At 44.6% G+C, this 25901-nt stretch overlaps 1 protein-coding gene across 1 annotated transcript; it reads right to left on the bottom strand.

The window, feature by feature from the left end:
* Positions 1 to 316: 316 nt before the first annotated feature.
* Positions 317 to 24572, bottom strand: LOC119406851 (aminomethyltransferase, mitochondrial). Its single transcript, XM_037673598.2, has 8 exons — positions 24247 to 24572; positions 23245 to 23476; positions 16325 to 16470; positions 15522 to 15603; positions 13697 to 13842; positions 9554 to 9740; positions 6894 to 7016; positions 317 to 555 (listed from the first exon to the last, which is right to left on the bottom strand). Exons 1-8 carry the CDS (start codon positions 24334 to 24336, stop codon positions 338 to 340), a joined length of 1224 nt encoding a protein of 407 aa, XP_037529526.1. The 5' UTR covers positions 24337 to 24572; the 3' UTR covers positions 317 to 337.
* Between the last annotated feature and the right edge of the window lie 1329 nt (positions 24573 to 25901).

Raw genomic sequence — 25901 nt, 5'->3', positions numbered from 1 at the left:
TGTATTCATTTCATTTATTTATTGGAAGAGCAGGACTTGCCAATTCATGGCTAATGCACTAAAGTAGGCCGAGTGTTTGGGCAGACCATAGAGCACATGTGAGAGAGAGAAACAAGACACTGTTTCAGCATCAGAACCTAAATCCTCACCGTTGTTTCTTTTATTGTTGGGGTCCAAGGGCCATCTCGGCTCTCACACCGCACGCGGTATCACCTAGCTTCACCTTCCTTTGGTGGCCGTTGATGGCAAGCAGTTTTCTTTTGTACCAGAAAGCGCACAGATCAGCGTCTAAGCACACTTTGTGCAATTTCACAAGTTTATTTATTGTGTCTGCAGCCTAACCAGTGTAGTAATGGCTAGGCACAAAAGGCATGCGTGTCACGACAGCCTTAATGCGGCGGCCTCGCACTTCGAGCTGTACGGCCGTGCCAGCCGTGCTGTATTCGCGGGGCACGTATGCCATGGAAATGTTGCTGCCCAGGCTGGGTGAAGGCAGCCCACTTGTCACGCGTCCAAGTTCCTTCGAGCCTGCCGAGTCGTACACCACAGCACCATCTGTGGGTGATAACGGTGAATGGTGGCTCCAATTAAAGGAGTGCTGACACAAAATTTTGAGATAACTTGCGAGATAGATTTGTGTGGACACATCATTTATAAAATATCAACGGCTAATGTAGCCTCGAACATATTTAAAATAACTTTTGAAAGTGCGTGCCATGCAACTTTACACGCACCTTGCGACATCAGCTGGGTGTGAATGCAAGCAACTGACAAGCAGCTCCGTCACGAGCTTGTGTTGGCTGCCATGCTCCTTGCTGCACTCTCTCTTGCAGTTGTCAACAAGGTGCTCACGTGCACACGATGCCGTGTGTGGAACGCGTGGCGAGTGCATCTGTTTTGTGTGCTCGTGTGGCCAGCTGTGTTTACCAACAAACCCCGCTAAATCCCACCTCTCTCAGCACTCACCTAAACCGAAGCTGCAACTGGGCACTATAAAATGTTTCGAAATAAGTAACCATTTGCTCTGGAGACCAATACTTGCGAAATTAGAGCACTGGTTGTTACACATTTAATGTAGCACATGAAAACAGTTTTAGTCAGTAGTCACTATAGCCAGGATTGTAGGCGTATCTACCGGGGGGGGGGGGGGGGGCACTAGCTCTTCCCCCCACTTTCGACAGTGGTCATTGTCACCTGCACACTTTGAAACCAACAACTGGGTCAAAGTTTTCCTTCAACACAGCAATCACGTAATTATAAAATGAAATTTGTCCTGCGCTTCTGCTGTGAAGGTAGGCCTCCGTGTCTCACGACCACGCACGGTGCAGGCTGCTTATGCGACTCTTTCACGCCTTGCTCTCCAACATTGCAGAGCAGGCTACTGCTGAGCAGGGGCTCTGTAATCACTCTGTCGTGCTTTTATTCTGCTCTGCCTAGCCTGAAATTCAAATCATCGACGGCGCAAATACGAGCGGGAACCAGTAAACATTTTATGGACTGATCGAACCTCTTTCTGTTTCAGCAAATTCATTTTCTTTAATTGAAAAGGAATAGCATCAGCACTGCTCTATAATCGTTGAGTATGCGGAAAGTGTTGCAAGGTCGACAACTGGGCTACTTCGTAAGGTTCCATTGTGGTTAAAGCAGCGCAAACAACACGAAGAAGAGACGAGCGCTTTCTGTTGTTTATCAAAATCCCGTGACCTGTGGGCTCGTGTACATTTTGCAGACGGCACGCTGCCTAAACACCCACGTTAGAGGGCGTAAGAACAATTTGAATGCTAATTATGGTTCGCATTTATCTGCCCACTGTAAGGATTGTAAGTGCACACCTATTTTTCATAAGATGACAATTACAGGGATGACACGGTGCACGAAATTATGGAAGAAAGGTGTGTCAGCCCTCCTTTAGTGGCATTATCACGAAGTGAGCTCAGTTTTTTGGAGGCGGGGTAGATAGGTATCTTTTTGGTTGTATGGGATTTGGAAAGTTGTTGAAGACATGTTGTCAAACCTATGTACTATCTTTCTGATGTTAAGATGTTATATTTGTTTAGTGAACTTTTTGCTTTTCTTGCCTTTTTGCAAGTTGGCAAGTTTCCTATGTGGCAGCAACTGCGCGGTTCCTTTGAGTTCACTTCCTTTTATGTTTCATCTAATAAGCGTTTTAGTTGCGAGAAAGCGCTCGTTCGTCCGCACTGCTTGCGCTGCTTTAACCACAACAGAAAGTGTTGAGCGTTTTAGTTGGGCCGAACTGGGAGTGGCCTCCGATTAACCTGCTTCGCCTTGCTTATTAGCTTGCAGCAATTGCGGCAGCTTGTAACAACGTGACAAAAAGGCCGTGGACTCAAGCCCATTGGAAAGCCCAGCTTTCAAGCTTACCCCGCGACTTGATATACCAGATTAGGCAGATGGTCAAGGTCCACGGCTTTCTAGACCAAGAGACTGAACTGACAGCCGAGCTAGTTGGTCTTAATTCATCTTGAATTTACTTGTACAGCACGAGGTAAAACTCAGATGGCAAAGAAGCACACACGTGAAGCGTTGCTTATTTCTCTCTCTTTCTCAGCAAGGATGAGTTCACACAGTTGTATACACGCACAAACAGCTCAGCATCGTCACACTACAATTGAAAATATTTGTTATACCCATAAGAAACCATCTCGCCAGCTGCTATAGGTAAGTATAGTCACAGCCAATATGACCGATGGGCAGCCTTCTTGAATTGCGTTCTGAAGGAGATACCGTCCAGCTATTCCAAAATTGTTTAGGTATTGTTCAGCATAGCAATGCATTGTTTAGTGGGCACCCGTCATTTTAACGCTGTGACATTTCACAGATTTGTGACAGTGCATAGCCACATAACAAGCAGGCGATTTTATGGCAAAGCGAAAATGTTTGATGAATGCCAAGCAACCAATGGCCAACAATATGCCGTATTGAAAATAGTTTATCGTCTTATTTTTCACGTAGTCGTGCATAAGTGGTCATTATGTGATAGATTATTTTCGCATCATTTGTTGCATCACATTCCAGCAGGCGCTGTGTGCATGACCCAGAAAATTTCAACCGATCATAAACAGCTAATGACCAATACGGAAAGAAACAGTACGGGACAGCTTAACATTAAAATCGCCCACATTTTTTCAAAGAAAACTTGTGCTCACACTGTTTACATAGGTGTACATGCTTGAACGGGCCGGAGGGCCCTCCAAGCATTGTTGCAAATACAAATACAGTGAGTATAAAGAATGTACTACGTCTCTAATAGCACACACTCTTACATAAAAAAAAAAAAAAAGAACTCGCTGAGAAGATTGGGCCACCCAGCAAGCCCGCGAGGCGGCGGAGAGGCAAGACCTCGACGTCCCCACGTGGGAGGCCTAGGCCCAGCCAAACAAATTGCTGGTCTCAATAAAAGTTTATTCCTCCTCCTCCTCCTCGCTGAGAAGTGAACAATGATAGTAATAATAGTAATATAATAAAAGTAATACTAATAATAACCAAGCGCTAAAAATACTGCTTGGACTAGTAGGAAAACAAGGCAAATTATAATATGCGCAAACCTGAAGATGGGCAAGAAAGTGTAGCACGAATTACGGAAAATAAAAGGTGCAGTCATTGCTACCTACATTAAAAAAACGAATTGTTAGTGAGCAGCCTTTAGACATTAACGAAATTTCATTGAATGATACAAATCTATACTATTGAGAAGGTCGCCATCGACATAATTTTATTCATGCATAATGTTGTGTAGTTAATGTATAAAAAGTGTTGCTTATGACACTATTACATGCATAACACGCACACGTATGAGCATGGTTGTCCCAGTGTATGCTACGCAAAAGTGTACTTTTTCCTTTTTCTGCACTGTGACTATATGAAAATGACGCCAAATTGAGTGCAAATGAAGTTCCCTTTCTCTCCTCCTCTCTATATATGGCCGATGGAGTGAGGGAGGCTTGCGAAATGTGATGCAGTAGTGATTACGTGCACTGCGAAAATGGTTCAGCTCAGTCCATTCCCATCTGGAACACCAATGTTATATGCTAGGACCATAGGTGTGCGCAGGGTTCCCCATCAGGGGGGGGCAAAGGTTCATCGCAGTGCCCCTACCCTACTAAGTCAATGTATGGGGCAGATTTTGCCCCCCCCCCCTCTTAGATGACTAGAAGTGTCAATGTACGGGGCAGATTTTTCGCCCCCCCGCCCCCCCCTCTTGATGACTAGAAGTGTCAGTGTACGGGGCAGATTTTGCGCCCCCTTCTTAGGTGATTAGGGGGGGCGGCCGCCCCCCCCCCCTGCCCCCCCCCCCCCCCCTGTGCGCACGCCTATGGCTAGGATGTTTCCATAACCTAAGGAGCACAGCAGTGGAACTTCCGGGTGTCATCACTCGCGGGAGTCACATGACTTGACCATAAATGTCACGTGTGATGTTATTGGTAGAGCTGCACAGCGATGTCTACCCTGGTTCTGGCAGTAGCGATGGTGGCAAAACAGTGAGAATCGCAAAGGGGCAGGGCGTAGGTTACTTGCGCCCTCCCAGTGACACAGGCCAACAATCATTAAGCAATCCCAGTCAGAATCTTTCCCTTTCATACAAGTTTTGAGACTAGTCACATGTGACATCTCTGCTCAGTTCGCATGACTCTCCCGCATGTGACGGTGACCACAAGTTCCACTGCTGCGCTCTTTAGGATATGGAAACACACAGTGCACTTTCCTAGCGCATTACAGCTATTTACATGGACGCAATGCACTAGTTTTTGCATTCATGCTAGGTTGTTTCATGGGGTTTAACGTCCCAGAGCGACTCAGGCTATGACAGATGCCGTAGTGGAGGGCTCCAGATAATTTCAACCACCTGGAACTCTTCAATGTGCACCGAAATATAAGTACACAGGCCTACAGTATTTTGCCTGTGCCTCTTGGGTCAGCAACCGAGCACCGCAACTCCTGGGCCACTGTGGCAGCCCAGTCGCATTCATGTAAGTGCATTGTAACAAAATGGCTAGGTGGGCTAGTTGGTAACGCATGATTAAAAAACTTTGAGCGCACAAAAGGACGTAGGACCAGAAGAAACACAAACCACAAGCGCTCTCTCGCAACTGAATTTTATTAGACGGAAGAACGTACATTTATACATACATCGCATCGCGCATGTCACAAGGAGTTACAGGCCTACAACCCAAGGAACGTGTTCAGTGTCTGTTGATAAAATTGAATTCTTTGTCATGTAAAGATAGGGATGGTTGGCTAACACATATCGCCGCATTCTTTGTAATGTGATAGGCCTCCGAAATTTCACGCGTGGTCTGCTGAGGGTGACGAAACAAAATAATGGTGCTTTCGAACAATGGCTTGCATTTACATGTTTGACAGTGGGAGGCAAGATGAGATGAAGGCGTGCCATTCAATGAATTTTTGTGTTCTCGAAGTCGGGTGTTGATACATCGACCGGTCTGGCCGATGTACACGCAACCACATGAAAAAGGGATTTGGTATACCACACCTATACGGCATCTTACAAAGGCGTTTATGTGCTTTTGACTACATTTTCCACTCGTCACTAAAGTACCCTGCGCCTTTCTGTGCACGATGGAGCATATGCGCCCAAGCTTCTGCGGTGCAGAGAAAATTACGCTCACGCCATACCTCTTCCCAACGTTTTTTAGTCCGTGCGATGTCTAGTGTATATACGGAATAACCGCCCTACTCCTGGTTTTTTTCTTCTTTAGTTTTAGGAGTAGGGGGATCATGTCTCTGTTTAACTATGCGTATGAGCTTTTCGCACAACGAAGTGATGAGGTGTGTTGGATACCCTGCCGCTTTGAGGCGATCATATTGCACCCGAAAGGCGTCGTTAATCACATGCACGCAGCTTTTGTCAAGTGCCGCGCGTAAGCAGGATGATACAATTCCACGCTTCACAATCTTTGAATGCGCTGAAGCGAAATTCAAGATCGGTTTTGCGGACCGAGGGCAATACTGCCAACACACGTGCTCCGCCTTGAAACTTAACTTCACGTCTAGAAACTGCAAGCAGTCATCACGTGGCATCTCACAAGTGAAATCGATTCCCATCCCCTCTTCTTTAAAAATATTCAAAATTTCCTCCCTGCTTTGTGCCGCTCGAGAATTGTCAATAAGAATCAGGTAATCACCTACATATCTGAATATCTTAATGCCTCTCCGCAATTTAGTGTCAACTGCCTTATCTACTTCACTAAGAAAAATGGAACTTAAAACAGGGGCCACGCAAGACCCTATGCACACACCCGTTTTTTGCATGTACAACTTCCCGAACCAATTCACAAAGGTGGATTTTAGGTAAAAAGACAACATTTCTAGAAAAGATTCTACTGGCACACCGCACCCGTTTCTAAAGAGCATCTCATCGTTGCTTCTTAACACTTTATCGTGCGGCAATGAATAATATAGGTCCACTATATTTTGCACCATTATTTTGTTTCGTCACCCTCAGCAGACCACGTGTGAAATTTCGGAGGCCTATCACATTACAAAGAATGCGGCGATATGTGTTAGCCAACCATCCCTATCTTTACATGACAAAGAATTCAATTTTATCAACAGACACTGAACACGTTCCTTGGGTTGTAGGCCTGTAACTCCTTGTGACATGCGCGATGCGATGTATGTATAAATGTACGTTCTTCCGTCTAATAAAATTCAGTTGTGAGAGAGCGCTTGTGGTTTGTGTTTCTTCTGGTCCTACGTCCTTTTGCGCGCTCAAAGTTTTTTAATCATGTAAGTGCAGCTTCTGTCCTACAGTAGCTCATCTCATGGTGCCGTTGACTATGTTTTCCTTACCTTTCGCACGCTCTCTGCGACTTAAAATAGCACACGAATTGAGGACTAAGCCAAACACTCACTACGCGCAGGTGGCCCTGCACTTGTGGCAACCAGTCCAACGCGTCGTCTGCTGGGCTTCCGGTTCAATTGCTCCAGGATAATAGGTGCACCTGGGAAGTCAGCCAATTGGCGCCTGCGCTTGCCTGTGCAGTCCAATTACATTTCGGTGAGAGAACTGGAGAAATATTAAGCACAAACGTTCATAGAACCAGAGAGGACCATTTACTGAAACACTGTATCCTGAAACACAAACACTAGACGAACACTAAAGAGAAAAATATTTTTCTCTTTTTAATGTCCCTTTAGTGTTCCTTCGCTTACCACAAAAAAACGCTTGGTAAGCTAGAAAACACGCAGAATAAAATGCAGGTGGTGATGCCATCTTGAAGTTGTCACATCAACTTCAGTGATGTCATAGACTTTGACAGTCTCTACTAGGGCCCACGAATTCTTAATCAGTAAAAATGAAGTAAATTGTCCTTTGAGGGGGTCAGACACTAAGTATGGCAAATTTCAGGAAATTTCATTGGTCCACTCTGGCCAAAATACAAAACAACACTTTGAAATCTGTGACGTCATGGTTATCAGGGGTGGATACAGCCACTCACTTCAGGGGGATGGTCTGCTCGATGTAAAATCAAGAGGCGGGGGGGCACTATACCAGTCGGCCAACTGGTATAGTAGCCTGGCCTTTGGCCTCAAAGAGATTGCTGACATAAACATTAGCATCTGCAAGTTCCCCACAGAATCTTTGAACAAAATACCTTTAGGAATGCATAAGTTACACTAAACCTCAAGTTTTGTCTTCAAGGTACTTTGAAAATGAACTAGATTAGACTGAGGCAAGAACAGCAATAATAATACCAGAGTCCCTCAATAGCTTTTCTGGTCATGAAACTGCTGCCTCAGTTTACTATAGAGCTAGCACCGACCGCTAGGTGCGCCACAGTAAGGAGCCTCCTGAGGCGGCCACCCGGTTGTATTTTCCTTCTCTGGTACACCATGGCCAAAAGCACCGCTTCTTTTCGACATTATTTACATTCTATTTTGTCGTATCAATTATACTAACTAAACTTGAGCTTCTGAGAATATCTTCGAACTGAAGACAAGGCACATACAAATGGTAAACAGCTGGCTGCTTAGTGTGCCATCAGAAGACGCCCATAGACCTCTCCTTACTGTGAAATCTATGTTTAGTTGGCCCAACCAGGCCTCGAATAAAAAACTTCAACATGACTGTGAAGCGCTGCACAGAGAATAACACATCAGCAACGTTGCCAGTAAATGACAACCTGAGCTCAAGGTCGTGCATTGCTATTTCCCGAACTTCCGATTGCACACATGTCGTTCCAGCAATGGTGACGAACTCTAATTTTACGCGACAGAAAATGTTTTAGGATGTGAGCTTGCTCTTGCTGGCAATCTGTTTGGAACAGGTACATCGGCAGATCGTAGCCATCAACGAAACACTTGCTTGATGGGAACTACTGTCGTTTTCAGGCCTCGAAAGCTTTGCTAGTTTTTGTATCAGTCCAATTGTGTGACAGTGCTTCCTAACGTGATTTTTGTTGTCAATATTCCCAATGAAAACCACATGGATTAATATGTCCTCCCGATTCCGCATTGCGCTTCTTAATCTCTATCTTGCACGAGCAGGGTAACCACGACTGAGGCACAATTGCATTCAGTGCTGTACTACCCTGGCAAACCAGGACGTTTAATTGGATTGTAATCGCGAGCTTTCTTTGAAGGAAATGAGCCGTGAAAACGCTTATTTTCACTCAGCAGTGGCGTAATGCCGAGCTCAAAAGAAATCTTAAAGGAGTACTGGCACAGAAAACTTGCACCTTGTTTTTTTCTTCTGTTGAAATAAGTTGCTAATGGCTCCTTTATCACGGCCTCCCTTGCACACGACGGCTCTCGAGGTTGTTTCAGTGGTTTCAGTGACGGCCAAACTGTCAGCGAATGTTGTCCCGGCTTTGGATTCGTAAAGTAGGCTGGCAGGTGGTCAAAAACACAAGAAATGGCATTAGGCCTGAGCCACGGCTTGTCTCTCGGCAACGGTACAGTATCACCGTTTATCGTGAAATCGTCCACAGGGATGATGTCCGATGAATCAGAGTGATTCGTGCGCACACGCACGTGCTTTCAATCGAAGCTGAAGTCGTTCGTTTCTTGCCGTGGTGTGGCTCGCTTCAAGTTCTCAAACTACTCATGAACACTTGGCATGCAAAATAGTGAGAGTTTTCCGCTAGTGCCCTTGAAGCTGGAGCGGCACCCCGATACACAGCACCTTAACGGCTTCAACTGTACAATACCAAAATTTGGCTCTTATCTAAAATGCAATCACATACACAAACTTTCAGCTCGCGCCGGTCGCATCTGCAGTCTCTCCAGAATCAACATGCAGACCCTATGGGCTAATTGTGCAACATATCAATCTCTCCCATAGCGAAATTTTGTGACCAGAAAAAGTTTTGAAGGACTATGGCAATACTATTATTTACGTGTCCTTTTTGGTATCATAAAAATATCCATCCTTACAGTACCCTCATAACTGCATTATACATGCATGCACATAACTAGCTTCACTCAGTGATGAAATTTCAGCACTGCTACATGCACCAACACATGAATTCTACAGCTTACGCTTTCTATTTACATTTTTTGCCAAACCTACCAATGGTGAAGGCAAGGCCAGCTTCGACAGGTGTCGTGTCTTCGTCAATGTCTTGACCGTAAAGGCAGAGACCAGCCTCGATGCGAAGGGAATCGCGAGCCCCGAGACCGGCCAACTGCAATCGACCACCAGAGCTGGACAGCAGCTCCTCGGCCAGGCCTGTCACTTCTGTGCTTGGCACGGACAACTGCAGTGCAAGATGCTTCTTGTAGTGCAGATGCGACTAGATGCCTTTTATAACGGAAGGAATAAGGCGCAAACGAGACGAACACAAGAAGTGACATGGACAAACGCCCGGTGTTTGTCTCTCGTTTGCGCCTTATTCCTTCCGTTAAACATGCACCAACTAGCCTAACAAAAAGGTCTACTTGAATGCCTTTTATAAGTTGGCTGTGTGGCTTGTTCATTGAAGTGAGCAGAAACTCACTGGGTCCTTTATGCATTTGCCTAAGGTGACTCGATGGCGAAACCCACTTGGTGTGGCTATTTTACTGAGTGCTTTCCTAATTACTCATTTTATTTCCATTTTGCCCAGTCATTCACCTTATGTATTCTAATTAATCACTTCAAATTACTTCCAATTCAACCCTAATTACATCCAATTACTTTCAGGTCACCCGTAATTACTTTCAATCGCTTTCAATTCACTCCTAATTACTCTGTCGTGCTTTAATTGAAGTTCGATGTCTCGTATGAGGTCGTAGGATTTTTGGCACCACTTGTGTTCTCAATGCCAACGGTCCCTTTCCCCATTTGACGAGGCACAAGATGCCTTCACCTCAATAATAAGTTTAGCATAAACGGCACTGCTGCTCTGCTTAATGGGCTTGACTACTGTTACGGCCTCGACTGCACAAACTTGGCCAAAGATGTGTGTGATGCAACATACTCATGCAATTACAAGGGTTTCAAGTAGAGCTGTGCGAATAGCAAAATTTTGGGTGCGAAGCGAATTCGAATATTGGCGTGTGAGTGTGAATCGAATAGAATATTTTTCGAATATTTCTCGAATACTTCTCGAATACTTCGAAGCGAAATTGCAGAAAAAAAAAGTTACAGAGGATTCCTAAGGATATTCTTATGAGATAGCAACATGAAAGTGTTTCTTTTTGCTAGGTTGATGAAGCACTGGCAGGGTGGTGTTTCATAGTTGTCTTATCAAGAATGAGGCAATGTAGAGGCCGAATTGTATTTATGTACATGATTTGGTGCAACCAAAGTGTTGCCGACAACACTTCACACGTGATAGGCAAAGATGCAATTTCCTCAACCTCTCCTCCTTTTTCAACTTCTGTGGAAGCCCAACTGATGTGGCGGACAAGCGTGTGCTCCCTTCAAGTCCGGAGTTCCAAATCTGGTGTCATCACCAGACGTCGATATATACATCTGAAATTTTGGATGCTAAAAAGCTTTGGCTTCCGATTTTCCGGACTTCCTGCCCAAATTTCAGGTCCAAAACAGCATTAATTGAGCCCCCACCTCTGCCACATCTTTCATCTCCAAGTTGGAATCAGCGTTTTCTTGAGTTAATACGGCGACTGTAGCGGAGCTTGAAAGGCAGCTTTGCCGCAATACCGGGGTGTAATGAGGTGAAGCATATTGAAAAACTAGGGACCACTTCCAATCGGTCGTTGACTGTGTCTTGGCAAAGTTCGACCGCAACAGTGCTTAAAAGGCAGCTTTGCCGCAATACGAGAGTGTAACGAGGTGAAGCATATTGAAAATCTGAAGGAGTCACTTTCAATCGGACGTTGACTGTATTTTTTTGGGGGGAAGTTCAAATAGTAAAATTCCAGTGCGAATCGAATCGAATAGCAAACACTATTAGAAAAATATTCGAAATTTCGTATATTCGCACACCCCTAGTTTCAAGAGATGCTGCACTGGAGGCCTCTGGGTTAAGTTCGAGTAACCAGAATCTTCTATAGCAATCGAACCCCCTACTACCTCAGCAGCAGACTTGCTCACATTTAGCTGCTACTGTAAGTGGTCTGCACAACGTCTGAGAGAGAAAGGACAAAACACACAAGTATGCACTCATTGCACGGTGTTCTGCAAAGCCTTTGAAACAGCTTACTATACTGTCACGAAGCGTAAAGCATCGTGACAGTGGTTGTGTGCAAGCAGTCTATCAATAATAGCGTTCTCAGTGCCACCAACATTGTACAGGTTTCAAAGGCAAAAATTCAAGAGTTTTCAAGGACTTTCACGCCCTTGTCAAAGGCACTTCAGGGATGCAGACCAGCATTGGAAATGAGGAATTTCAACAGCGCAGCTGTTTAAAGAAACCCCATTAGTCGCGAACAGAAATGATCATCATTACGCTGCCGTTCATTCACTGGCCCTTCTCCCAATTTACTTCTCGTTTCTTGGCATCCGAACCCGCATACCCATGATCCAAAGGGGAGCACCGTAACCACTTGGCTTTCCGTGCATGCTGGCAGAACAAGCATTTATGGGAACCATATGATTGCGTTGCTACGGCCGAGAGAAAGAAAGAGAGAGAGAGAGAAAGAAAGCATAGCGCATGCAGCCATGCTTGGGAAGTGAGGATGCAGAGGACAGAGCACAGCATACTCTTGTGCAGTACATGGTGGTATAGCAAGAAACCGACAGCAAGAGAGAAATAAGAAGAAAGAGCCTGAAGGGGAAACAGAGAGAGAGATGGAAATAAACAGAGGCAAAAAAGAGAGGAAGGAAGAAAGAAAAGAGAAACGAGGAATTTCTTCATGCTTGGCACCACCACTAGTGTGAAGCCACCTTCTATCACAATTGTTTCCCAAAGACAGTTTTATTGCACTAGAAATAAAAGAATTTGATTAGGAGTGCCCACACATTCATTGCAAGCACAATAGTTTACAACTTAGCTGCTCAGACATTTCTCATAGAACATGTACAACAGTGCTCCTGCTTTTTACAAATAATGATCCGCCGAAGCAGTCAAATCGGCAATAACTGCTTCGAGTTCTTTTTCCCACCTGCCGCAGTGGTCTAGTGGTTATGGTGCTCGACTGCTGACCCTAAGATCGCAGAATCGAATCCCGGCCGTGGAGGCGGCATTTCAATGGAGGCAAAATGCTAGAGGCCCACGTGCTTAGATTTAGGTGTGCGCTAAAGAACCCCACGCAGCTGAAATTTCCCTAGCCCTTCACTATGACATCTCTCGTAACCGTATTGTGGTTTTGGGACGTAAAACCCCCACAGTTATTACTGAGCTAGTTTTCTTCTTCCTCGTGTTGACCGTCTCGTCCTTGAATACTTTCTCGGCCGTCTAGAATCACCAAGCCTCTCCTGCTCCGGGAGCCTTGATGAGAGCAGAATTATACGGATCGGATTCGTGCCTAGTATGTGGCCGGCAGCTCAGCTAATATCCACTGTCTATATACATTCAACGTTGATGTTTAAAAATTAAGCTATAAAAAATATTGCAAGGGAGCCAATCACTAAACATCAACAGCACAGTCAGGAGTTTTAATTAGGAATTCCGACTTTTGGTATTTGCGGCACGATTTCGTACATATTATATAAATGAATTAACATCTGTGCGGCATGTGATTATTTAAATCTCACTGTAACGTCAGGAACGGGAGGCGTACACGGGAGCTTCAACCAATTGCCTGCAGCAAAAATGTTGCATGTGGCAAACTTTAAGGCGAAAGCCATCCAGTCTGGCTATATTATTGTGCACTTTATATTGACGTCCAACGTGCACTAATTAACTCAGTACTGACTTAACTTACTAGGCAGTTTTAAAATAGGCAACGCAAAGATAGCGGTTGCTGCAGTTGCCCGCTACTTCAGTCACTTAACGGGGGCCCGTAAGATAGCGTACGACACGTGCGCAGTGGCAACAAATGCTAATCCAAAGCTTTGCGTACCCTATTCTAAAACTCCCTACATTTGTTATCATTATATAATTAACTTTCAATAATGAACTTGCTACTCACTTATTTGTTTGATTATCAACATATATATATAATATAATATATATATATATGTGTATATATACGCAGTCATGCTTTCATTTGCTTTTGTATAGCTTAGACGTCACGTGATCTTCCTTGCTTTACTTCTCTCACAGCAGCTTTTTTTTCAAGGCCACCTTTGCATGAGACACAAGAGGGGGGCCTTCATAGAACACACCTCAAAGCCGTCCTCCCCTGTGTATCCACAGCGGGTGAGCCTGCAGCCCGGAATGCCAGCAAGGGTCACTGTGGCACCCCGCATGAAGTGCAGCGATGCCAATGTGCAGTCCACAAGTGGCTGCAACAGCTCAGCTGCTGCCGGTCCTGAAAGAGAGAGGGCAAACTTTCTTCTTGGGCAGCCTTGGGAGACCTGCCACTGATACAGTGCACAGCCAATGAGCACCACTGAAGGGCTCCTGAACCACCAATATCTCAAAACCCTGTGTTCTCTCTTGAGACACCTGTACTGTGACAGTTCAAGTTACAACCTTCTATTGATCGGTGCCAAGGAGTGCACCTTCACACTTATGCGTAAGCCTCCGTTAGCATTAAAAAAGGAGTAGCAGTTAAGCTGAAGTAAGACAGAAAGACAAGCTAGTTGGTACATATGCATAATTGAAATTTCAAGCGCAAACTGGGACAAGGACAGGTAAGGGAACGACATCAGCACTTTATCAACTGAAAGCTATATCGAGCAAGAACAAACATGTGACCCGCCGCATCATTCCTAGGTGCAAACACAGGCCACTATAACACCGCATCTTTTCACTAACACCTTTCCAGAGTGACACTTCTTTGCTGTAAGTATTTAGTGGTGGTTGACTGATACAGGCTGACCCCCTTATGTTAATATGGAAAGCCTCAGCATATTCCTGTGTGGTGCTATCCCGGTGCTTGAACAGAGCCACTGTATTGGAGAAGAGTGCTTTACAACCACACTGCACACAATGCAGAGCCAAATGTGCGAGTGGCCTTCCTGTATAAATGCACAACCACAGGGACACTGCCCACCGTCCAGGCTTGCAAACCTCGCACGTACGTCGAGAAAGCACACATAAGCACAGCTCATCTCGGGCCAGCTCCCCCTGAACAAGAAGCCGGTCAAGCTTTGAAATATCAGGCATTTTAAAATGAAATTTCAGAGAAATTTTCTATTTCTGGGAAGTTACTGAGGCAGGACAAGTTTGCACGCACTCAACCTTGTGCCTCAGTGCTCCCTATATTGCACTCGAAGGGTAAAAAAAAAACACAGGCTTTCTGAACAATTAAATCGGAAGTCTTTAGATGCTTCCGCAATCAAATGTCCTCATTGTAAGCCCTGCACAATGGCACGTGGTGATGTGGTTAACTGCACAAACTACAGCTTTTGTGAACAATTGTCCATTAAAATCAATCATAAGTGACAGTCTGTCCTGTCTCGCCTTTCCTGCCATCAACCTGCTATAATACCTTTCAAACACAATAAATAGCCGGCTATAAGTCTGCATCTATGTCTGTGTTTCTCCATCTTGGCTTATGCTAGAGTTCTTCATCCATAGGAGTTGTGAAGCTCCCCACATGCTCCACATATCGAAATCCAGACGCACCATTTGCCAATATCGCAGAAGTCTGCTTATTGTGGCACCACATCTAGGCAAAAAAAACTACTATCTAATAAAATGTCTTTTTTTTGTATTTTACGTTGCAGAAATACCACATTCTTGATAAAGCAAGCAGTGGGTTTGTCCTTGTGGTTTACTTTTTGCTAATGATACCATAGTGTCACAGCTCTTTGGAATTTCTTGAAAGTGCTTCGCCTAATTCTTGTGCAATGAAAAAGAAGGTGGCGGCAATGCGGCGTGTTTTCTGTCGTCCCTCCCAGGTGGTGCGTCAGTGTGCTATCTTACGCAAATTCGTCCATGGGCACGTCTGGGTTTCGGAATGAAATTCTGTAACTGGTATGATTGAAGAACTCTGGGTTTACGGAGCTTAGGCTTTGTGGTAATATGGAAAACTGGGTGCACCTTGAATGGCCAGCAGGGACCAGGAGTCCATGAGCTCCAGGGTTGCCTGATTTCCCGCAGCTTGGAAGTCTGCCAGCTTTGCCTGCACAGCGAGACGCCCATAGTCAAGGGTTCAACGAAATATCGTCTGGCGAGGAGCGAACACTGTAGAAAAAATGAGCACCTTCCAAAATCAGGAGCAAAAGAAAACTATTCAATTTGACGTTTTGAAACCCATACGGGTTTGTTGTTCACGAGGGAGCGAATGCACAAAAAACCATCCTTATGTAGTGGTTAGGCATTCTATCCACTACATAAGGACAGCTTTTGCACATTCGAGTAGTTGACATTAAGAGGGAAAAAACAGGCCTGGGCAGGTCACATCATGAGGAAGACAGATAACCATTGGTCAGTTAGATCGATGGTAAGAGATCAGAAGCACGGCCGACAACGTCAAAAGGTTGGGTGGAGTGACAAAATAAGAAGTTTGCAAACATAAAATGGAATAAGCTCACACAGGACAGGGTAGGTTGCAGATCATCAGGTCCTGCATGACAAGGGCTAATGATGATATGGCGCTACTGATAAATAGCACCCATTTCCCTAGTCTTTTGGGACTCCGTTTAGAGAGAGAGTCCTACATAATGGTACACACATTACAGTGATGAACAGTTCATTATGAAAGAGATTATGTAAAAGAAAAAAACCTCACTGTCATCGTCAAACAGAATTTGTGTGTATCTCATTGCACCTTGTCACCTACTCAAAATGCCACATGAGCTTACACGTCAAACTTGCAAGGCAACTGCAGGTTGGACACGCACCTTGACATGAGCCAAGTCTTTGTCCCTACACCCAGCATTGGAGACAACGTACAGCCAATCCTTGGTCTTGTTCACTATGAGGTCATCAATGATGCCACCTTTCTGGTTTGTGTACACTGTGAGTGTACCTAAATCTTCTGCCAAACCTGCAATGTCAGCAGAAATGTAACACACGACCGATGTAACATATCTTATCAATTAATACATTAACAGCATTAACAGCAGTGACAGAAAGGCCCTAGAAGGAGGAGGGCAGGAAAAGAAAAGGAAAAAAGAACAAAGAAAATATTATGATTGTGGTATCACAACGTAATTAGTTGTGCCGTAAGTTACTTTACAGTTTTTCAATTAAGTTAACGTCCTCGAGGAACCTGAACAGAAATTTCAAAATCTGATGTTGCCGAGAAGGAGAAGACATAGGTCCAAGTATTTTCCCGAGGTCCAGCAGTTGGCGTGTGTTGAGAGCGGTACCTATGGAAAGCGTTGTGCGACATGGGTGCCTGATTTGCTGTTATTAGTGAAAGACATGAAAACCCTATAATGGCCCGCCACTGCACTGTGCTGTTCTTATTTCGCACACTTCCATGTCAAAGTCTATAATTAGGCCATAAGTCTCCTTTTACTCAAGCGAGCCTGTCACCCACTACTACAGCCTCAAGTGGTGATGAGCACACCCTGCAGCAAAATTTTGCGGAATATGAAATTTACAAGAAAGCTATATTTCTGCTTTGTCTGGGAGCACAGCCTCCAATTAAACGTTCCAGCCTGTAGTAGTTCTTGAGACTTATATAGTTACCTGCTAGACTAGAAGCATCGTGCGATAACACAGCAGAAGTTCACCTCTGCAGCAGAGCTCACGTCATGTGCAGAGATGTGTAAGACTAACTGCACACACGATGCTCACACTGTCATTATGCTTCAATGCAATTAGATTGAGGCTATGCTGATATATTTTTATCACGTGCAGAAACATGGGGGGAGGGGGGTGAAATTTTATGCAATGCATGAAACCACATAACACTAGCAGACAGAAGCCCACAGGCAATTGGGGCTCAATCACGCTGACGACTCGCAGAAACCGCAATGAGTTGCGAATGGTTGCTTTGGCAGAAAAGGCACTGTTCTGGGTCAGTCACAGGCATGTGCACAGACAGTGAGGGGGGTGGCATCCTCCTCTTATCATCTAAGTGGGGCACTAAGTCTGCCCCATACCCTGACTCAGTTGGACAGGGTTAAGACTTTCGGATAAATCCGAAAAAATCCTATAAAATTTTTGACAATTCCGATTTATCCTATAACTCAGAACTTAAAAGGGCATTTTAAATGTTCAAAGGACATTTCCAAAGCTGAGAATCATCAATCGAAAGGAGCGCACCTCCATCAGCAGCAGCAACCTCATAAAACGTGCTTGCGTCTCTAACAAGCTTTAAGTTTGTAATACGAACAAACGCAGGTGTTTAGTATTTAGGTATTTGTGCTTTTATGTATACTGTTTGTGCACTCAAACCACCCAGACTTCTAAAATACACTTAGTGTGTTTGCATGTTTTCAGGTTCAGATATCATTTCATCTAAGATTTTGGAGTATTGAGAATAATAATAATAATAGGTTGACATAATAATAACAGCTTGACTAGTTCCTGCTCCCCCCAAAAGTACACTGTGGCGAGTTTACAGCAGTGCACATGAACAGCCTTATTAACAGGGTAAATGAACAGGAAGTGAGAAAAAAATGAAAGGATGGAAAAACAGGATTATGAGCAACACTGCAACGCATTTTCACTGGAAGTAAAATTAACCAGAACACATTGCAACAACTTATAATGCAAAATTAAACACCGAAATTCGGAGCATTGGAGATTTATGAGAAATAAACTTCGATAAATGCCGAATTCTCTCCCAAAAAATTTACTCCGAAAAACACCTTGCGAATTTCAAGGAAACCAAGCTCCGAAAACGTGGAGCCCTAGTTATGGCCATGCAGGTTTCTGACGATAATGGCGGCCAAGGACTCCTGATGTTGCATTTCAAGAACAGTTTAATTCCCACCTTTTCCCCTCAGGGGACCAAAGGCAGGCTGTTGTGAGAAGTGCTTCATTTTCATTTTTGCATCCACTGCGAAGATTGCTTTCTTTCAGACTCCGCCAATGGGGGGAAGGGGGAAAGGGTGAACCCTGCGCACACCTATGGATGATGGTCACGCAAAGAAATGTGAATGGCATGAATCGCACGGCATTTTTATGTGGCCGCGAACTGTTTGCACTCGCTAGTGAACACTGGTTGCACCGAGTTGCCACTCAGTCACCACAGTCGCAAACAGTCACACAACCACACGAGCGTAACAAGACATTCGTAAGTCGCAAATGTGAAAGAGCCCCAAGATTTTCGTGGCACCGTTATATGATATCTAAAAGACCACAGATTTAGATTGGAGTTTTTGGTTTTTTTACTGAAGATATAGAATTTACAAGACGACTCATGATGCAGACTACTGTATCAATGCTGTGGGCATTTGTTGTACACCTCATCTGTACATCATCATCATGCATCCTCATCTTCGTCGTGTATCATCACCATCATTGTGGCTTCACCGTCTGTTTGCTGCCGGGTCCTCGGGCCAAATAAACAGCAAAATAAACTCGTACATGTAGGGGGACCACATATCTGCATAAGCAAAGCTATCTTATACATCGCTCTAATATACTTTGACACGAAACAAAGTTATTAATACCATAATACCACGAAAAAAATCTGACTAATAAGCAGAGAAGTCATCTTATTGACCGCTGCATGGTGTGCTCCAATTGTGAACCATGCAAAAATACTAGGCCAAAGTAAGCAAATCACAGCTTATGAAATGTTGGAGGCTTTTTTTTATCAGACAAGCAAGTGAGGAGTGTGTAAGCAACAACGATTGCGCTGTACAATGCGGAAAGGCAATTTCTTTCGTGCCTGGTTTTATAATTTTTGTTTGATTATCTCCATTGGGGTCGTTGTGACAGTGCACCTGCGCAGCTTGAGGATATATAAACCTGTGGATTCTTACAATGATATTGACATCAAAACACCAACTTGCCCAACATTGAACTCTTTTAAAGTATAGTAATATTAACATGAAAATTTGGCAGCTCAAAAGAAGTCACCCAAAAAACAGCTGTGGCTTAGTTTCCACACACCACCGATTGTCTTACCATTGGCCATGGCTGATAGATATGCTTTTGGCTAGCAACGAAAGCATTCGTCACTGCCATGAACCGCGCAGGTACCCGACTTTTTTGGAAGCCTGGTGTGCTCGCAGAGCCTCGCACTCCAAGCTCATCCTCAAGCAAGGTGGACAGATACAGCCGAGCACAAGGTGCTGCTGAACAATAATAATTAAATGTGTAATGTGGGACTTTTTTGAAGATTTTTGCATCTCTTGCAGAACATGAAACAAGAGCCCTCAAGGCAGGACAGTTTCGCGAGTCGGATGGTCACCCTACCTATATGCAACTGAGCAATTTTCCTACCTGGCCACTACAAACAGCAGTTTAAGTTAATGCCATAGGCATGCCAGGGTTCTCCATTAGGGGAAGCTTTCCCTAGCAAAAATTCCCAATAAAAAACCAATAGCCTATTGGGTTATTGACACCTATTGGTCTATTGGTTCTATAGGTCTATTGGAACTGTATTTGGCTATTGGTCTATTGGTTCTATATCAGCCTATTGGACCTATATTGGTGTATTGGTTCTCTATTAGCCAATTGGAATTATATTGGCCTATTGGTTCTGTATTTGCCTGCTGGCATTGTATTAGTTTTGTATTTACCTACTTCTCAGCCCCATTAGAATTAGTCTTGCGCAAGTGTTTTATGCGTGTCTTGTCGTCATGCAGAAGGCCCACACTGTGGCAGCGCCCCTGCAATGATAATCACAGTGTATGAATGAGGCATATGTTCAAATATATTCTCATAATCAAAACTACAAGTGCTTCTTCTGGCCCTTGATGATGTTGGCTATCTTGCGGGCGACTATTTTGCCAAGGCAACTATGTCTTGTGTCAATTTCTTCTGGACTGCCTCATCCGCACTCGAGGAAGTGCCTGAAAGATTCTGTAAATAAACAGAGCCATGAAATCAGAAAACAGTAACACATATTTAATTAAAGTTTACCTTTGAAGCAATGTATAGAAAGTAGGCGGCACAGAGAGAAATTATCTAGACCTTCATTCGCTGCACGTGTTCACAATGTTGCAGGAGCTGAACTATAGCAAAAAACTGAGTGAAATATTACACACCCAACTGTGGCTTATTGCGTGAAGGAAAACAGTATATTGGCAAAATTTTGCTGCAAAAAAGGAAGGAAAAGAAAGGGGCAAATTTTTTTTTTTAAATTAAGCAGCGCCTTATCCCGTTTACACGCTTGCGTCCTGTGTTTTTTGAGCTGTACCCAAGAATGAACTGCAAACTCGTCCTTAAATTACAGCAAACTCAATAATCACTTACTATCTGTGACGTGCTCTTTTTCACGATGGTGGTGCGACTATCATACCTAGAGCATGCCACTAAATCTCAACTTAAAGATGGCATGAAATAAATTAAGCTAGGGTAGATTCACGATGAGGCAACGGTAATATGTAAGACTGTAGTAAAGGCAGCCTAGATTCCATATCGTTGCAAGCCCAACACAGCAGTCAGGCTGCAATGAGTTGGATATAACACACGTGCTGCGTGTTACGTGCTTATGCAATTAAGCCAACAACATTAATAAACCCACTCCTGTGATAGCCCTAATTGGGCTGCAGTATGTAAAAATTAAAATAAAATAAAATAAATCGCACCAGTGCAGTACATATGCTATGCACATTTTGTATAATGAATTATCATGTGGCCTTCTGTGGTTCTTGTGACATTATGTCGAACAAGTATGATAAGCCGATTGGCGCGCACTACAACACACAAACCGCATCGACTAGAGCGTTTTACTATGAGGCGATAAACGCGTTTTCGGCTTAACACGCACGTTGTAAATACTTACAAAGGGCTTGCGAGACTCCAACTACACTCACGAGCAGGGCGCCTGTCCTTTACCTCTAATCTATGCTACGTTTTTTTGTGCATACTGACAAACACAAAAACAAACTGCAATAATATATGCGCTCAATCATTCAACTTCTGAGAGCGTGTGGACTTGCAATCGAGGCGTCGCTGGTCTCGCTGTCATCAAATACCGGAGACAAAGGACGAGGGACTTGTTTTCCCGACCTTTCAGCTTCGTCCCAAGTTTGAATACAAAAAAAAAGGTGATATCAAATAAATACTAAATAGGAGTAACTACCATGCCCACTCAACTCACCAAACAATCGGAGCACATGGGCCTTGTTGCTCGTCTTGCCATTATTCTTGGTGCCACTTTGTAGAGTCGAAATCGGTCGAAATCCAAGACATTTATGGCTCAGAACGTCTCCATCTGGTGCACGCTGAACACAGTCTTCACGATATCGTCGCGGAAGCACACTAAAGCAAACATCGTGTAAGCAGGCTTACGTGAAGCATCGAGATCACACAAAGCGCGCGCTAGGGCGACAGACACAACGTTTTGGCTTAGCTTGGCCGCAGGCTGGGCTTGTCTTCGTATCGGCCGAGCGCGGATGGCGCGCCAAACGCACGGTCGGTCGCGTTTGCAGATCCACAATTCTGTCTCCTGTATCTTTACAGCACTACTTATATTGCTTAGCATAAATAGTTATAAACTTTACATATTATCCAAAGCTTTTCTTAAAGCTTAGCACATGGCTTAGCCTGCTTAACCAAGGAACGTGTAGAAAAAAAAATGTTCACACATGCAGCGTCGCCATGCCGCGCACCGTCTCACTTTTTTTTTTTTTTTGTCACCTGGCTGGTTCTGGTTGTGATCTCATGGCGGTTTCTTTATTATTATTCTGTGGTGTCTGTGTTGTCGATTCCTTCGCAAGTTCTTCTTCAGCGTGTTTTACTATAGTGCCCGTTTACCGCACGGCAGGTACGGAGACACCGTACCGCCGTGGTCGGCACGCAGCCTTTTTTAGTCGCGCGAGTTGCTAACTGCGCACGGTGTCTCACGGTGTACGATTAAGCTCAATCGGGATCAGACTTATCAAAAGTGAATTGATCCCGTCTGCAGCTTGCGTATAATATAGCCAATCATGATCAAGAAATTTGATCGGGATCGGGTCCGACGCGCTCAATCAGTCATAAGATGTTATAAACAGCTACCAATAGGCGGTAGCTGTTTGAACAATAAAACTCCTGTTGGCCTTATATATATACGTCTTCTGTTAGTACATTAAGAAACCAATAGGAGTACTTATTTGACCAATACAACTTCTATTGGCCCAATAAGTCACCGATAGGCAGCACCGATTTGACCAATACAACTCCTATTGGTCCAATAAGACACCAAAAGGCAGCCCCTATTTGACCAATACAACTTCTATTGGTCCAATAGGACACCTATAGGTGGCGGCTATTGGTGTCTATTGGTACCCATAGAAGTCTTATACAACCAATACAGCTCCAATAGATGTCCTATAGAACCAATAGCGATTTCCTATTGGACCAATAGGAAATCCTATTGGTATTTTTGCTAGGGTTACCACAGCCTGTGGGTCGAATCCAAAAGAAAACAAGCTTTGCAATGGAGGCAGAAATGAAAATGAAGCGACGATGTGCTTCTCACTTTGGTCTCTGGATTTGTGGGGACCAAAGCAGTTCTTGGAATGCAACATCAGAGGTCCTGGACTGTCATAATGGTGAAAAACCTGGATGGCCCTGCACTTTAGACAATGGAAAGTCAGTATGGCCCCTCCCTTGTGCACACGCCTATGGTGAATCCTACTCGTTTTCGCTCGCATCAAAGTTAACTTCCTTCCCAAGAGCAAAAGACCAGTAAAAAATTGAGCACCTTCAATGTCGGAGACCACGAGAGATTCGACGAAGCGCACCCTGTCTGGGCCATGCACTTTGCTCTGCAGCATGTGCGAGACATCAAACAGGCTTGCATGGCGACGTGTGTGAAGATGTGAGGCACTGAGGCTTAGGTTGCTGTATTGCACAGGCATGGCGTAGCCCGCGAATGGAACCATCTTGCCGCCATGTTTCACGTGGAAGTCGTACAATGCCGTTCGCTGCAGGGCCTGTGATGCACATACATGTGGAACGTGTGCTCCAGAAAACAGACTATACAGTACATGCCTCAGGGGCAGTGACAGTATTTCTTTGCGTTGTGTGAAAGACAGTCCCTGGCAGGGGCGTAGCCAGAAATTTTTTTCGGGGGGGGTTCAACCATACTTTATGTATGTTCGTGTGTGCGTTTGTATGTGTGCGTGCCTATATACGCAAGCAAAATTGAAAAATTTCGGGGGGGGTTTGAACCCCCCCAACCCCCCTTCTTGGCTACGCCCCTGGTCCCTGGTGACAAAAGTTTTACAATTAACTGCACGCATTCTTCAAGCAACGCATTATAAGAACATTTTTTTGTTTTTGTTTTGATAGACAAGAGGGCACATAAAAATATCATGTGCTGAAGCCACCCGTAGCACTCCACGAGTGATACTGTCAATGGTAATACACACCTCCCGGACGGATACAATGACAGAAAATGGCGAGTGCCAATACCCTGCACTGAGTCTTATTTCTTATAGCTATCAACACATACGCTCAGTACAGTGCACAACAACGGCGACTCGGCGTTCTGGCGAGTCTCTACAGCACGAGTAATAAACTGTTTTGCGGCCGCAACAGTGCAGTATGCTTAAACAAACATTACGAAACTAAAGTGAACAACTGAAACTGTGCAGGAGTCATTGCTCTAGCACGTGCAGCAAGGTCGCGGCTAATTTGCGGGGTCACCGCGCGGCCGGACGCCGCTAATTTAGCGGGACAGCCATCAAAGGGTGCAGCTTACCTCGTCGCTGCTGGCACGACGCACTTGTTGCGCGAACAGCGAGCTTAGACTGCCGCCACGCAGGATGACTCGGCAACCGGGCACCCTCATCTTACGCTTCAGGCGGCTGCACGACGATTACGGGAACGCGCGCTTGTCGGCGCGGCCTCCGACGTTATCAAGCGTCGCGCGACAAGATGATGATAACGACGAAGACGCGACCGCCAACACGATGTCGGGGCTTTTTTCAGATTGCTTTGGGTCTTGTTTCGGCACGTAAACATCCATACCGTTTGCGGCCGGCGTCGCGCGCGGTAGCAAGTTCTTTGCAAATGAAAGGAGCATCATCGCGACACCGCCAAAACCGCTTCTTAGTAGTTGCGTGCTGCGCTGTGCGCGTGCAGTTTGGCTGGTCCCGTTATCTACCGAACGATGGGGAGGAATCAACTTTATTTACACATATGGTGCGGTCCTCGGGGTGGCTCCACGTGGGCAGCGACCTTTCCGGCCCAGGCAGCAATAGCTAGCTGCGTTTCCTTAATGGGAGTTTTAATCTTTGGCCCGCCTGTTAGATGGATGCATTAAAGAGAAAAATGATTCCCACTTATATTAGCGGTACTTCCAAAACACCGCTCTTTTTGAGGGTCGACGCTTATCAATTCAGACGGGCTCGGGAAGGAAATATACGGGTGGCGACTCCACGTTGAAATTCCCGCACCAGCTTGCCGTGACGTCACAGATTTTGACGACGTTCTGTCGGGTGCATACGCAATTTTTATCGGTAACTACGATTTACGCCTAGTTCTACGGGAATTGAAAACGCTCCGAAAATTTATTCAGACTTGACAAAGAAAAAAATATATATATAGACACACATAATCGAAATCCGTGACGTCACACCGATGCACTAGTGTTGAAATTTCTTCACGGAATTCAAGAAATGAAACTTGGAGCTTTATTTTCTCTCGTAAAATATGACCTACGATTGCAAAATTCGCAGAACTCAAACAATACCATAACAGAATAAATTAAACTGATTGAATGTTTCACTTCAGTGCCCCTCCAAAATTAGGGCCCAAGTAGGTGGCTCAGTTTGAGAGGCCAGTTGAAGCCTTACACCTATGACGTGGTCTACACAAAATTTCGTCGAGTGCATACCTTCTGTACCAATAATAATAATACAAAAAAATCATTCGATAGCATCACACTTAATTCGGCAAGCTGATCTCTCCTGCTTTCTCTTTGTAAGGAAAAAAAAAAGAAAACAATACTATATTAACAACTTCAGTCAGAAGGTAATATTTTTTCATTCGAGAGTTTCACAGTTGCAAGAGTTCGAGAGCTGCTAAGTGTGTTGGTGCAAGTAAGAAAGAAAAGTTGGCATTCGAAAGCTTTGTCAAAGCAGTTTTGTTTCCATTGGTAGCGATAAATGCAGTAAAAAGGTGGCTCGAAAACAAAGAACGCCCTGGAACTTCGCAATAGGCAGTTTATAATTATAAATTCCATCATTGTTGGATCTCTATATGTTAGTAAGCAGTCCTGCACATTTAAGCAATATCCCAAAAGCAAGCATTCATGTGGAACACTTCAGCGGCTTGGCAGATATGCACTAAGCCTCATTTTGTATGTTTTTTCAGACTGCAAGGCAAAGCACAAATCTAGAGCTTAAGGGAACT

This window comes from Rhipicephalus sanguineus, chromosome 10, assembly GCF_013339695.2.
Source record: "Rhipicephalus sanguineus isolate Rsan-2018 chromosome 10, BIME_Rsan_1.4, whole genome shotgun sequence".
NCBI lineage: Eukaryota > Metazoa > Arthropoda > Arachnida > Ixodida > Ixodidae > Rhipicephalus > Rhipicephalus sanguineus.
This window is presented reverse-complemented; position numbering and strand designations above follow the sequence as displayed.

Coding starts and splice junctions, on each gene's coding strand:
- LOC119406851 (XM_037673598.2), bottom strand. CDS start 24,336: ATGAGGGTGCCCGGTTGCCGAGTCATCCTGCGTGGCGGCAGTCTAAGC. Junction 13,843..15,521: donor GTCCCTGCTGGCCATTCAAG/GTGCACCCAGTT, acceptor TCTCTCTTTCAG/GACCGGCAGCAGCTGAGCTG. Junction 556..6,893: donor TGCAGGGCCACCTGCGCGTA/GTGAGTGTTTGG, acceptor TATCACCCACAG/ATGGTGCTGTGGTGTACGAC.